Here is a 14778-nt window from a genome sequence, read left to right as displayed (position 1 = left end):
AGTGAGCGTGAGAGAGGGATAAAAGTAGAGATAGAGTGATAGAGAGAGAGGAAAGACCATCGGAGGGAGAAAGTTATTTTTTGATGTATTTGTTTTATTTAAATTTATTTCAAATGATATTTGATGTTTAATTAACAATGTTTCATTTTTTTTTTCCTTTGAGAAAAAAACACTTAGGTTCTTAAGATTCATGTTTTAAATATTATAATAATTTGTTTGTTTATCCCCCCGTTCGTGTCGTTCTGCTTGGAACTTCTTGTCTCTTCTTTTGCCATTATCTTTCTGTCGAGCTTGTGTGTGTGTTTCGGGTTAAGATCCATTAAATAATGCAATTGAAAGTTCGACGACGAGTGGAGGCGGAGAGGGGGCGGTAGGGGTGAGGGGTGGGGGGGGGGGGTTGGTACAACAACTGTTGAATGCTGAATGCTCTCAAAATCCATTTCCACAATTTATTATGATTTTCATATATATAATTTTATATATGTGTGTGTGTGGGTGTGTGTGTGTGTGTGTATATATATGTTGTATTTTTCTTTTGCTACAGCTGACATCAAGTACATTTTGCTTATGATTTGCTTATTTTTGTTTCTTCTTTTTTGTGTGTGTTTTCTCCTCGTTTGTTATTTTCTCATTTCATTTTCATTTTTGTTTCGTTTATCATTATATTTATTTATAGGTTTTCTTTTTTGTTCTGTATTTCTAGTTTAAACATTTAAATACGATTTCCACATGTCTATGAAAATACAGCGCTCATGCACGCATGTGTATATACTCGTATGTATGTATTTATATATAAATCTATATACCCTTTCAATGCTTTGCAAAATGTTAAACAAAAATTAAAAAAAAAAAACAGCCAAAAAACAATCGCAATGAAGAATAAGGAAATATATGTTCTAAAACAAATCAAAGAGAGCTTGCTCTTCTCTCTCTTTAGCTTTTGTTTTTCCCATTTTGTTTTTACATGCCTAAGGGGTTGTGGCGAAAGAAGGGGTGCTTGTGAGGGGGTTGCCGGGAGTGGCGCAATCAAAAATAATACAAAATATTCCAAATTTCTTTTTTGTTGCCTCTGTCAAATGTTTTATAAAATGTTGATTGATTTTGCTGTGACCTCTCCCATCATCTTCAGATTTGGATACATAAATATATCCATATCAGACATAGGGCGCATCATCTGCAGATCTTTTGTTTAGGCAGATTTCATCTCAGACACATGTACGTATTCTAACAACGTTGTAGATCGTACGAGACCCATATAGACCTTACAATTATCCATACGCCTGGTACATACAAATCATGTATGCAGTTTCTGGAATTGCTTTAATTAATCTTCAGACATATTTCATATAATATGTGATACATGTAGATCGTAAGTGTATGCTCATATATTTTTTCTAGATTTTCTCGCAAATCTTCTGAATTGTGTTGTTTTATAAAATGTGGGGGGTTGGTTTCTTCCAATTTAGCTACTCAGTTGAGTTGATTTTTTGCTTACATAAACTCTTCTCATCAATCTATATATTTAAGTATCCAAACATTTTTAGATTTAAATTTGGATGTATGGGATTGCAGGTTGAATCATTGAAATGACTAAAAACAAACTACTTAAATGCAAAATGCCAGCCGAAAAATATAACTTATGGTCCTTATATATCTTCTTTTTATATAATTCCCTTTTTATGGGTGTTAGTGGGTGGATGGGGATGGGGATGCAGATGGGGATGGATGGTGATAGGGGGAGAGACAGTGTTGGATAGGGGGTGAAGCAAACTGTCCTTTATAGAGAGCGGCGGTGGCCTGGCAGAGCAGTTTTCTTTTTTTTTTCGTGACATTCTTTTATTATTTATATGATTTTTCAAAGCGTTTTTCTGACTTTTTGTAATGCATTTTGCTCGTGGTTTCCTTAGTTAAGCTTCTTCCTAGTGTTTGCTTTAACAATTAAATTTATCCAAGTTTTGTCAAAGCAAATAACAAACTCAATTAAACATACAACTGAAATTGTTTACTTCATTAACAATGATTGGTTTGTCTTTGCTTTTTGTCGAAAGTTTTTTTTTGCTTAATAAGATTTAGATTTTAAACTAAATGTCTGATTGATTACATAATTGAAAAAATATAAAAGATGCGGCTTTTCACTTTAGACGTAAGATAAACGTTATCATAAAGAATATAGTAAAATTAGTTTAAAAAAAAAAAATGAAAAAAATGCAATGGAAAATCTGAGCAATGCACTTTTTGGATTAAACTGGTTGTTGTAGTGTTTTGTTTTTTGAATCACTTTAAGACTTAATAGCTTCATTAGCAAAGCTTTTACTTTCTGTTCGAGCGCAGCTCTTTTATCTCATTCAGCCTCGAGGGCTAGTTTCCCCTTCTGCTGCATATCTGATGGTTTTTGTATCTTTTTGTGTCGCCTCTCCCGTTTGCTTTTGCTTATGCTTCTGGGTTTGTTCGTTGTTATTGCTGCTATTGCGTCTTGTTGCGGTTTGATGGTGCTACTGCTTCTGCTGCTGTTCTCTTTGTTGTTTTTTGTTTTTTGTTTTCTGTAGTTCTGTAGTAGTTGTTAGTGATTCTGCTGCATTTTGGATACTTTATGGCATTCAGAGCAAGAATTTACCCAGTAAGAGGCCCAGTATGGCCGCAGCAATGGCAATTGCAATATAAAAGACCGGAATCTGTTTCTCAGCTAGCACTGGGGCATAGGGCTCGTTCGGCTGCTTGAGAGCCGCTGAGCTGCGGTAGCGTGCGATTTGATCCTGCAACAGGAAGATTATAACCATTAAGGCCACAAAGGATAACGGAGGTGAACCAGGGACCCACCTTCAAGTGTAGATTCTCTTTTCGTAGGTCAGTGTTGGACTCCATCAGCGCCTTCATCTCACCGGACAAGTCATACTCAGTGGCATCGGTCGAATTTGCGGTCTTTAAAACAAAGATTGGATTAAATATATTCTTTGAGAGCGGCACGAAACACACCTTCTCATCGCTAGACAGCTTCGTCTCTGACTTAGCGCCCTCGGTGATGGCGGGTACATTGGTACCCGCACTGCCTCCGCCGGCGCTGCCGGATCCAACACCCACGGAAATGCCGCTAGTATTCTCTGCATTTGCCTCGGCACTGGGCATCTCGAAAACGCATTTCAGCTTGGCATCCATTAGCTGCTGCGGCTCCAGCTCCTTCCACTGCAGAGGATGATATGAAGATGAAGATGGAATGTTAATATTGATGTTAATGGGGGATTTGGTATCGGATGCTCATCAACACGCCACTTACCAATTTATTCAAATCGGTCAGATCAGCATCCACCGGTGCGAGGACGCTTTGCACCATGAACTTGTGCTTGTTCTTCTCCTGCTGATCGTACATGAAGGGCTGCAGGCAGACTGTGGGATATACATCGAATGGGAATGGTATTGGGGATTAGATTGCATTCCAGCCAGTCCATATGGATATTAAAGAGTACTTACTTTCCACCTGGGTCGACCGAAAAGGCAGGATCTTGCCAATGTTTGGACGTACACAGTAGCGCTTTGGTGCGGTTGTCTTGATCTTAAAAACCAGTGGCGCAGACGAGTTATTGCGTAGGGTCATGATTGTGACGACAGACCGATTAAAGGGACCTGAAAGGAAAGCGAATGCATTCGATTAGCAATCAATCGAATTAACAGGCCCACCCCCCCCGCCGTTCCAAGCAAATCAACTGATTTGTGTCACGTCACGCCCATTGCGTCATTAGGCAGCACCAAAAACGAAAGCAAGTTCAAATTAATTGAATTAAAAGCAGAAGCAAACAACAAAAAGAACCAATAGCTAGAAGCAGGGCAAAAGAGAGCAACCAAAAGGAGCCGAAACTTGAATACCCTCCCTAAAACAAAAAAAATTCTAGTGGCAGTGGAAACTGAAAAAGTACTGGCAGGCCAGACATGGATGTCCTCCGAAGAGATTAGGCAGAGGCGAATTCGATTATATGCGCGATCTACGCCTGGGATGCAAGTCTTCTGTAAGTGGGAAGAGTGCAACAGTAACAGCAGAAGCAGTGTAACGGATTCCCTTTAGTGCGTGCGTGTTCTTCCTATACGCGTATATATGTATGTGTATTTATTGTGTGTGTATGAAGGAAATTTCATTAGACAAAGTCGCGTCATGCATGGGCCTCGGCCCCTCTCCCCACCCAAACCTCTCACTCTACACTTCGCGCTAGTCAACGATCAAAGGGGGAGGTAGGTCGGAGGACAAGAATGGGGCTAAGGCAGGGCTGACATAGCCAAACACACACACACAGAAATATGAAAATATTTGTGCACAGTGGAACGAAACAAAAGTAATGGGTGTTGCACGAGGAAAATAAATAATTCTAATTCTCAATCTCTATTTCTCTCTCTCTCTTCCTAACACATACACACCACATATTAGTTATTTACACACATGTGTTTTGTGTTTTTCCAATTAGTAGCAATCGGGTAAATGCATTGCCACCGCCCACTGTGCGGGCTCTCTGGTGTCATATGGGATTATTGTAGTTGTTGCTGCAACTGCTGCTGCTGTTGCTTTTCGGCCAAAACTCAAGAAGTAAGACAAAAAAAAAATTAAAATAAAAACGGCCCATGACAAGTTTTTGCGTATAAAAATAAAATTGTAGCCAAAAACGCAAGGAGAGAGAGGCAGACGACGGTCGGAGAGCGCGAAAGAATAGCGAGAGTAAGAAAACAACGCCAGCTGCCGGCAACAAGAGCATCAGCAGAAGAAAGAAAGAGGGACGGCAGCAGTGACAGCGGCGGACGGGCCAGGACAGGACAGAAGGAGATGGATGAAAACATGGTGAAACAGCCGCACACCACACGTAGACCTAAAACAATGTCAAAAATGTCCAACAAAAACAACGGAAATTATTGATAAGCTGCAAAGAAAGCAGCGCCAAGTGACAAGGAAAGTGAGACAAAGACAGAGACAGAGGTAAAGAGCACCAAAGCGAGACGCAATCACACATAAGCGGCGTGTGTGTGTTGGTGTGCGTGCAAACTTTGCAGTTTGCTCCAAGCCCTTTTGACCTAACAAAATGAACGAATTTTGCAATAAATTGGAATTCGAAAATGAAATTGCAATGGTTAAATGTTTCAATGGTTCGTACTGCCACCGATGCGTCGTCGCCTACATTGGTCGATACATGAACAACATATGCATGTATGTAGCAATGGGTGTGCGCGAGTGTGGTTGAGCCAACATGCAAAATGGCCTTACCCGTCTCACACGCTCACGCGATGAATGGATGGGGAGAGAGACAAACAATAACAAATTGCTAAAGAATCAAGAGTTTCACTTTTTAGTTTTTGGCAATCCCTACAAAAAGAATCATGAAAAAAACTCACCCACAAAACGCAACTCATGCTCCGGATCAATGGTCAGCGGAAGCTCGTAGTTTGGTTTGCTCATGGCTGCTGTTTGTATGGACTCCACTGTAGAAAATTGCAACTTCGTGTCTGTTTTTCGGTATTTCTCCTTAATTCTTTTGTGCGTTTTTGCGCGCTGCTTGTCCTGGTTTTGCCTTCACCTTGTTGTCGTTGTAGTTGTAGTGGTGGCTGTTAAGGAAATGCACACGGAATTGTATTACACATTCACTCAAACACACATACACTCAGCAGAGACACGCAGCACGTAAAATTTGCTGATTTTCGCTTACGGTTTTCGTTCTTCTTGCGTTTCTTTCCGGTCTGCAAATATCTTCCGAGCTAAACCTTTTTAAGATACCTTTTTAACCAAATTTTCCCTATTGTTTTATTTTTTCTCTTGACTTTTCACAAGCTGCGCGTCGCTCGTTTGTCGCTGCTGGCTTCGTCCGATTTATCAGAGAGCGAGGACAGGCGAAATATCGGCAAATTTATGCGACCACACACACACTCTCGCACACGGTTAGAATATAAAGAAAATACCAAACATAAATTCCGTTTTTGCGTACAAAAAAAACGACGATCAACGTGGATTTCCTGCCTAGAACAATGCAATTTTCTCTGCAATAAGATGGCCCACTCTGATTCTAGCTCGGGTACTTCACGCACTTCGCTAGTTTAATTTTTCTACGAATCTAGTACAATTTTCATATGCAAATGCAGGGAAAAAAAATCCAAAGCGCGCACACACGTTCGGATGCAGTGTGACCGCGAGTTTATTGATCAAATATACCGTCTGACCATCAGAAACATACCGTCTAATCTTCAAAATATACCATAAATATACTGACGAACTATTGAAGTTCCATCATACATATTCCTGCGTCACCTTGGAGTTCTAATCCGACCGGCGGAATTGTTAGGCAACGCCGTTGACCGGCAAAATCCAGAAGCAACGCCGTTCATTCAGCGTTGCCATACCGTTCCGTTCCACGCCGCTTGTCTTGCACTAACTTTATTTGTCATTCAAAAATACCGTTTTCTGGTATAATTTTTACCCACATTTATATTTTTAAATATATTAATTTTGTTCGACCTAGCTGTTTTTGAAATTATGGTAGCTCAGAGGTCCCGCGTGGTCATAGCAGAAAAGTCAGCGCGCTTTGATCATTTGATATAAAGATTTGTGAAAATGGGTTTAATTAAGCGAATTAGTTTCGAAATAAAGAAATAGATAGCTTTTAGTTTTGGAAATTATTTGATAATTTGTTTAATACTTAGCATTTCCTTTGCCAAATCCAGTTTATCTTGAGTATATGAGAATATTGTTGGAACAAACAAAAATTAAAGTGTGTATGTCGAATGCATTAAAGATTAGTGAAAAAATAATAATAATTAACTTAACTTTGGCGATTTCAAATCGTAACTTAAAGCTTAATCAAAATAGCAGCCCTGTACTTTCTTTCTCTCCCCAATACTCCACTACAAAATGGGTTAAACACATTATATACGATCCAACCCCTGTAAGTTTTTAGCTACAAGCATGTTTAGGATCATCCGTGCGGTTATCGCCTCATGATCAAAGCGGCATTTTTTCGGGGCCAGGGCAACAATACCCCGTACATGGTCGGCAAGGCGATCACACTTCGGGAGCGTCGCCTTTTCCATGTATCTCATGAAACCATACATGTAGTTGCGGAAGAAGAATCTATAGGCAGCTTTAGCCTGCGGAGCATCACACAAGTCGATTTGCCTCGAGATCTCCGCCATGAGGGTGACATCGGTTTTGTTTTCAATGGACTTGAAAAAGAGGTTAGTCGCCTCTATGGCGCTCGACTGCATTATGAGCCCCATGCATTTATCTGCGAAATCGCGATCTGTCGACAAGATATTTGTCATCTTCCAGCGTTCGCTCTGCGCTGAAGTGTCTACCAAGGCCTGCATTTTCTGGATGAGTTCTGAAAGGGGATAAATAAATTTAAAATGGCATTGTTGGCCAGTGCGTTGAAGTTCGGCACTCACCAGAGTCTCCGCTCAGGATGGTCGGCGAATTATTTGTATAGTATTTTACAGCCAGGTTGAGGACATCGACGCGGATTTGGTCGAAGGTCGGTATAGTCCAGCGCAGAGCATCTATGGTCTTCATTAGCTGGGACAGCACTGGCCAACTGTTCTTGCGCCATTGGATAAGATGGACATGCATTTCGACATAGGTTTTGGCCTCTTTCAAGCAGTCTGCCGATGCGTTGTCCTCTATCATTTGATCAATTTGCTCCTTGCCGTTCGTTTGAATGTATTTATCTGCCGATTCGACATTTAGAAGGGTATGTAGGATGCGCTCGATGAGATGAGTGTGGTTCAATTCGGTGAACTTGGCCAGTCCAGTGGCAAGGGCCTCCAGGTATGCGGACTGGGCTGCCTTCAGCTGCTCGACACTGTAGGGCCTGGCGCCCGGCTGAAGGTTCAGGTTGTAGTTGCACAAATTATTGTTGACCCGTTCACGGAAACTACGACTGGAAGGGGTGTGCAAGCCAGTCTTCATGCCGTTGAGTATCAAGGGATATGCGTACAGGGATAGCAGGAAGTCAAACGAATTCGGGCGCGTTAGCACGTATTCGTCTTTGAACAGGCTGTCGGCGGTGCTCTTCATGTAGTGAATGGCGTGGGGGGTGAGCTGGCAGGCGAGGTTCCAGAATATGTCCATGAAACGTGAGTGCGTCATACCCAGGTCAGCCAGTGTCTGCCAGGACATCTGCGCGTCCTCGTAGCATATATACAAAAACTCTAAAAGGTGCGCACGCTCAGGCTGGCCATCGAGCCGATTAAAGAATAGAACACGGCGTGAGTTAGAGGCCCGATTGGAAAAAGTGAATGCAGTCGTGAGCCCAAGCTCATCGCGTAGCTCCAGTATCTTTTGCTTAACATCCACGTCGGATCGGATAAAGATCAGCTGCACAACCTGACGCAACACGGGATTGTATTGGCTTCTCTGTTGTTTTTTCTCTTCAAGACTCAGGCTGGTATCCTCAGCCTCCTCGGCCAGATATTCGGCCATATGGTTGAAGATCAGGGTGATGTGTTCGAATCCCAGGAATTGCACATGCTTGGACATGGTGTCCACGCACTCGTCGCTAACAAAGCAAATGGGACGTTGAAAGAGTTCTTCAAGTCCAGCCAGTGTCTGCGCCTCGGTTATTTCGCCATTATCGCCGTCAAGGAAGCGTAATAGTTCGCGCAAACTTAGTTCTGTCAGGCGCTCCTTAAACGACTTGGCCGCTCCGGCGAAGGTTTTCAGTTGTCCGCAAATCAAGTGCTGGGCAAGTTCTGGCTTGTTCCTAATAAGGTTCAACACTGCTGCTGACTGGCAGCATATGACCTCTTGGTAGCTGTAGAGCAACTGGCTAGAGGGAAGCTCTAGCCAGGTCATGAATGTGTCCACGGTCACCAGCTGCAGGACACGCTGCAAGGCGTCCATCAGAATCGAGGAATACCGGTCCATCAAAGACTCTGTGTTCTCCTGCTTTATGGAGTCTGTTTCATCGCAAATCATGAAATTGTAGATAGTCCAATATTGTGGCTTTTCAGCGGGCTGCTGGAGGGCCGCGAGCAGCACATCGAGTAGCTGATTCATTGCCAGGGCCAGGTAGCGCTTGCGAGGAGATGGAGACAGCACGCGCAATCGATCGGAACTGTCTAGCAGTTGGCGTTGAAGGAGACGAGCCGTCTGGTCCACGAGTTCGTTGGCACTTGTTTGGTTATAGTGGGCAATGGCCTGCCGAGCGGATGTGAGGAATCCCGTGAGCAACGACAGGGCATCAAATTGGTTGGAGACCAACTTGGACACGTTTTCATTTAGATAATCGTAGTACTGGCGGGCAACACAGCTCTGTCCGTACGCCAGAAACTCTTTCAGCGGCTGTTGCAGACCACATTTCAGGGCAATGGAAATGGCCACGACTGTCGACATGGGAGGTACCTGGCCAACCAAATGGACGCAATCCGGATTATAACTCTTCTGTTTCAAACAGTCAGTGGTGTTTATTATTAGCACGGCTAGGACCCCGCGCAAATAGTTCATGGCGTCAGCTCCAGTCGGCTCGGTGACCACCTCGTTTTTCATTTTGTCATGTGGCCGTTGCACCACGAGATCATGCTCCATTAGCACTTTGCACACCAGATTGCAGATCTTTGCAATGTGCTCGTCATCGCCTGCCAATGAAACGAACCATTTTGCACTTTGTAGTTTTTTCCTTTTACCGCTATGTTTTTTATTTCTACATGCGTACTTACCGCTTAAATATAAGAAGGTGTTAAGCTTCTTAGACTCGCTGTCAAAACGCTTAAGAGTATCGCCCATCTGGGCAAAGACCTCGCAATTGTCCAGCGAATGCATTTTCACTTGTTTGATCACTGTTTCTAACTTAATTTTAATATTTTTGACGCCAAACGACAAAACGTTGTGATGCCGCCTTCCGATTTATGCGATGGCTGGCGCCGATATCTCTAACATCGATATTCCGTCTGCAAATAATTGATGCTACCACTAACCATACAGTATATACTGATCCGCCTGTTTGCCACCCTGGCCTATCGTTCCCATCGACGTCCCCGTGAGCTAGTTGGGAACGATAGTCCAGGGTGGCAAAGAGGCGGATCATAGCATGTTTAATTTTATTCTGAGACTTTTCCAAGATGGCTGGCCTCGGTAGCTCGATATCGGTATCTTAAAAGTTGATAGCTGAACGTACAACTTTCTTTCATTTGGCTGAAACAAATATATTCAACAAATACTGTTGATGCCCCCATATCGATAGTCGAATCCCAGCGGCGATGCTACAAGAGTTGGTGTGGGCGGGCGAAGCCGATAAACATAATGTGCAATGTTTTCAGAAAAAATGTAAGCAGGTGGAACAAAAGCTGACTTAGTCTATGTCTAGGTCTCGGTCGAGACCTAGCTAACTCCAAAGAAAACATCTGCGAAATGTCGTGCTGAAACTTTAAATGTCGGACGTAGTTTGGCGGGCCACAGCGATCAGCTGTCCGCCGCATCGATTTGTGGGCGCCTATCGGCCGGCTGCAGCAAGAAGCAAACGCAAATTTGGTCTTGTAAGGAGAGGCGGACGTGTGAATCGGGTCAAGCAAAAGTGGGCCAAGACCATGCAATAGAATAGGCAAACTAGTGAGAAGACGCACACTGCCAAGACTACAGCAAGGAGACAGTGGACGAGTGTCATCATGGAGCTGCGTGAGCTGCGCGGCAGCGCCACGGCCGGCAACACAAGCAGCAGCACTAGCAACAGTAACAGTGGCATCAGTGGCGGCGGAGGCGTCGAATTGGGGGGAATCTGCATTGGGAGCGCCGGCGGTGATGGCGTCCAGCGTGTGCCCACCAAGGCGGACCTATTCATGGAGCAGCTGAATGCCACAAATGCCAAAAAGGTGGCCCTACTCCTAGTCCTGGGCTTCATCCTCTACCATGGCCTGCTCAATTGGAACTACGGTAGGTGTTCGTCTCTCTGTGTGTGCGTGTGTGTGTTTGTTCGTATCGATTTGTCCTGTGTAAACATGTAATCGAATTTGCATTGTGGCGTTCCATTAACAGGCAGCGACTCCTGCCAGTGGCTGCTGTCGAAGGGCCGCTTCAAGGGCGATAACGAGTGGCAGCCGTATGGGTGCATGGTCCACAAATACTCCCTCACGTGAGTGGCAATTCCAAATTCCGAATTCAATTAACATTTTCCCACATTCCCACAATTATCATATCTAACTCTTTCTATCTCTATCTCTCTTCCCATGCAAATGACTCACCCACTGACCCACCCACCAATATGACTATGCCATGCCATGCCATGCCACTATCTACCATAATGACAGCGACACGCGGCGATGCCTGCGATACCTGGCCTTCTTCGACAACAAGAACAACTTTGTGTTCATTGGAGACGAGAGCGTCCGCCTGCTCTACGAGCGGTTCATCGAGCAGCTGCGCCAGCTGCCACTGTCCTCCGACGAGGACAACAACGGGTCATCACGGGCCCACGACGACAGTGCAGCGGTTCGATTCGAGGACAACAAGCTGCACATGCTGGCCCAGTACATCAGAGCCGAAGATGTCAGTCCTTCGCTCATCGATCGACTGTACAGGTTGGAGGCCGAGAAGCAGCTGTCCTCCGTGTACGTGGTGGGGCTGACCTATTCGGGCCTGCTTGGCGGGAATATAACTGAGGAAGTGCTGCGACAGTACGGTGCAAATCTCACCCTGCTGGTAGCCCCCTTTCATCGTCTGGTGGCGCAGACATCGCGTGTACTCTGGAAATTGGCCGATCGCGTAGACGAAGAAAAGCTACCGACCGCCTGGAAGTTACTGCTCAATGAGGACATCGATCGGCTTAATCATGTGGCCCGCAACGTCTTTCGCTACACGGAGGCCACCGTCTGGGAGTCAGCCTGGCACATTGCCAACGGTCTTCTGGACACCGCCATCGACGGACATCAGCTGTGTGCTCACGGCCAGCGGCTGGAGGTGCAGCTCCTGTGGAACATGTACTGCAACGACTACATGAATTACAACGACGGCACCTGCTGCAGCAGCTCGGAGCCCCATACAACGCTCCAGATTGTGGCGTACGCCCTGTTCGGCGTCTGCATGACGCTCGTCTGCGGCATGTGCCTGCGTCGCTGGCTTCTCCATCTGCGTGGCTACACGCTCTACGTGCCTCTCCAGCAGCATCAGCAGGATCCGCATCAGCATCAGCCAAACAGCGGAGGAAGAGGCGGTGGTCCCACCCATGCCCTGTCCGCACTGATCACGGACTATGGGACCCCGATGGTGGCGCTGTCTCTGCTCGGCCTGATCATGGTCTACTTCTATCTATGCGACCGCACAAACTTCTTTATGAAGGAGAACAAGTACTACTCGGAGTTCAGCTTCTGGATACCCGTGGGCTATGTGTTCGCCCTGGGTCTGTTCTTTACGGAGGACTCGCGCTTCACCAAGGTCCTGAACAGAGACCAGACAGACGAGCTCCGCGGCTGGATATTGCTGGTGGTGTTGATATATTACATGACGGGGGCACAACGCGTGCTGCCCATTCATATGCACATCAAGCTGCTCATCTCGGGCTACTTCTTCCTCACCGGATACACACACTTCACTCACCTCTGGCAGACGGGGGGCAGCGGGTCATTGTTTGTCCGCTTCTTCCAGGCCATGTTCCGGGTAAACTTCCTCAGTGTGCTGCTCTGCTTCTGCATGAACCGTCCATACCAGTTTTACTACTTTGTGCCGCTTCTCTCCTTCTGGCTGTGCATCATCTACTTTGTGCTGTCGCTGCCGCCGAGGATTTCGTCCGCATCGGTGGACTCAAATCCGCTGCACTACCTCTACTTGGTGTGCAAATGCATCGGCTGCCTGGGCGTGATCACGGTACTGTTCATGTCCGAGGTCTTCTTCGAGCGCATCTTTGTGACGCGACCATGGAAGGCACTATTTGTCACCACTGACGACGACCTGCACGAGTGGTGGCACCAGTGGAAGCTGGACCGGTACACAGTCACCTTTGGAATGATGTACGCCGCCTGTTTCCACATTGCCCAGAAGTACAATGTCTTTGATGACAACAACCATGGCAATTTGTTCGCGCGTCGCACCTCCATCTCAGTGACGCTACTGGCCCTCCTGGGCGTGGGAATCTACACGTCCTTCTCGTTCCTGTGCCGAAACGTACAGAACTGCGAGGAGATCCACTCGTACATTCTCTTTATACCCATTGTCGGGTATGTGGTACTGCGCAACATCTCAGGGATACTGCGCACCAGGTACTCCAGCTTCTTCGCCTGGTTTGGGCGAATCTCGCTGGAGTTGTTTGTCTGCCAATACCACATCTGGCTTGCTGCCGACCGCCACGGGGTGCTCGTCCTGCTGCCCGGCTTCCCCACGCTCAACATGATCATCACTTCGTTCATCTTTGTCTGCGTCTCGCATGAGGTACACCGCCTGACCCATATCCTGCTGCCCTACGCCGTGCCCAATGACTGGCGTCTCGTCATGCGCAACTTTGTCATCTTTCTCATTGTGCTCATCCCTGTGGCCCGGTCCGATGGCATGTTCTGAGCACAATTCAATTGTCGCCGGCTCATGTCCAACGTGTACCCGCCCGCCACGCAATCACATGGATATGTTTATATAGCGTGCCATTGCTGTAAGCCAATTGTAGTTAAGCCTTCTCGCCAATTCTCTCGATGGCATGTAATATTTATGCATTCATTCGATGAAGATCTTTAAAAGATAGGAGCCCCCCTTTGAAAACTTACTTGATTTGTTATCTAACTCGATTACCATTCGATTACTACCGTGCAATACCCTTTACTTGCAATTGATTATTTACTTTGTTATTTTTGGAATACTCTATTCTCTTTATATTGATTTGTTTATTGTCCAAAGACTGACCTAATTCCATTTAAAAGTGAAAACTATTTTCTAGCCAAATTTATGTAAACCGATCGGATAGCTTGAAACTGAACGTGCAATTGTCTTATAGTTTTGAAACGCAATATATACACCCTTATTTACATATTTAGATATCTCTTACGGCCGCGCAAATAAGTATACAAACATTTACGTATAACAATATATTTTACGCATATGTATACCATCTAGAATTAACTTAGCCTTACGAGAAATTTGCACAAATTACTTAAAATTTCACTGATACAAACACACCCACACTCACACGAAGCGGCAACCAAATGTATGTATAGCGCAAGAAAATAAAGCATTGAAAATACTTACAAAATTTGTATTTGACTTTAGCTTCTGCAACGAAAAATGTATTTAAACCTACACCTGTGCTGCATATGATGCACTATGTATGATGAAAATTGATATGTGTACATACATACATATGTATGTATAATGTCCCCTTTGATTGACCAAGCACCAGAAATCACGATCGGATAAGTTTTGATAGTTTTGCGTGAAAAGTTCGCTACTCTTGCGTTTCTACTTGTTGCACAAGCAATAATCTTATTAGTGGTTATTCTATAGGTACATTGGTATAGGTATGCACCTGTCAGAGCATAGGGAAACAGACCTTCACAGCGCTAATTGACAGCCCCAGTAAAAAAACAAAGTGCAGCCAAAGTTGAGACTGGGGGAAAAGCGGGAGCTCATTCATAAAAAACATCCACATCCTTAGTCTCAGTTCGGGGCGACACAGAAGCAGACTCGTTGCTGAGGCACCGCCACTTCCGGCTGCATCAACAAGAGTTCATAACAAACAAAATGTAACATACTCGTATACCTGGATGTACATATGTAGTACAATGTACGCACATATGTACATATATGTCAGAAGACAAAAAGAGACGTCGACTGGGTGCGGAAAAGGATAAGGA

The 14778-nt window shown here is 44.9% G+C and overlaps 3 protein-coding genes across 7 annotated transcripts; 1 reads left to right on the top strand and 2 right to left on the bottom strand.

Moving 5' to 3' along the window:
- Positions 1-1301: 1301 nt before the first annotated feature.
- On the bottom strand, positions 1302-6106 carry LOC6597594 (vesicle-associated membrane protein-associated protein B/C). Of its 5 annotated transcripts, XM_002022777.2 has the most exons (7): positions 5676-5905; positions 5365-5574; positions 3466-3618; positions 3272-3381; positions 2974-3180; positions 2818-2919; positions 1302-2753 (listed from the first exon to the last, which is right to left on the bottom strand). In XM_002022777.2, exons 2-7 carry the CDS (start codon positions 5426-5428, stop codon positions 2598-2600), a joined length of 792 nt encoding a protein of 263 aa, XP_002022813.1. In that variant the 5' UTR covers positions 5429-5574; positions 5676-5905; the 3' UTR covers positions 1302-2597. The 5 variants fall into 5 exon arrangements, with proteins under 5 accessions (XP_002022813.1, XP_026848882.1, XP_026848884.1 ...); XM_026993081.1 differs by lacking the exon at positions 5676-5905 and adding an exon at positions 5926-6106 and having other exon boundaries at positions 2818-3180; XM_026993083.1 differs by lacking the exon at positions 5676-5905 and adding an exon at positions 5952-6106 and having other exon boundaries at positions 2818-3180.
- A 521-nt stretch (positions 6107-6627) lies between these two features.
- Positions 6628-9840, bottom strand: LOC6597593. The gene is made up of 3 exons (XM_026993068.1): positions 9673-9840; positions 7405-9591; positions 6628-7340 (listed from the first exon to the last, which is right to left on the bottom strand). The coding sequence occupies exons 1-3, from the start codon at positions 9773-9775 to the stop codon at positions 6886-6888; spliced, it is 2745 nt and encodes a 914-aa protein (XP_026848869.1). The 5' UTR covers positions 9776-9840; the 3' UTR covers positions 6628-6885.
- Positions 9841-10450: 610 nt separating this feature from the next.
- LOC6597592 (N-acetylneuraminate 9-O-acetyltransferase) lies at positions 10451-14177 on the top strand. Its single transcript, XM_002022775.2, has 3 exons — positions 10451-10882; positions 10985-11081; positions 11257-14177. The coding sequence occupies exons 1-3, from the start codon at positions 10618-10620 to the stop codon at positions 13493-13495; spliced, it is 2601 nt and encodes an 866-aa protein (XP_002022811.2). The 5' UTR covers positions 10451-10617; the 3' UTR covers positions 13496-14177.
- Positions 14178-14778: the final 601 nt, after the last annotated feature.

This window comes from Drosophila persimilis, unplaced genomic scaffold, assembly GCF_003286085.1.
Source record: "Drosophila persimilis strain 14011-0111.01,24,50 unplaced genomic scaffold, DperRS2 tig00000804-arrow-arrow-pilon, whole genome shotgun sequence".
Taxonomy (NCBI): Eukaryota; Metazoa; Arthropoda; class Insecta; order Diptera; family Drosophilidae; genus Drosophila; species Drosophila persimilis.
This window is presented reverse-complemented; position numbering and strand designations above follow the sequence as displayed.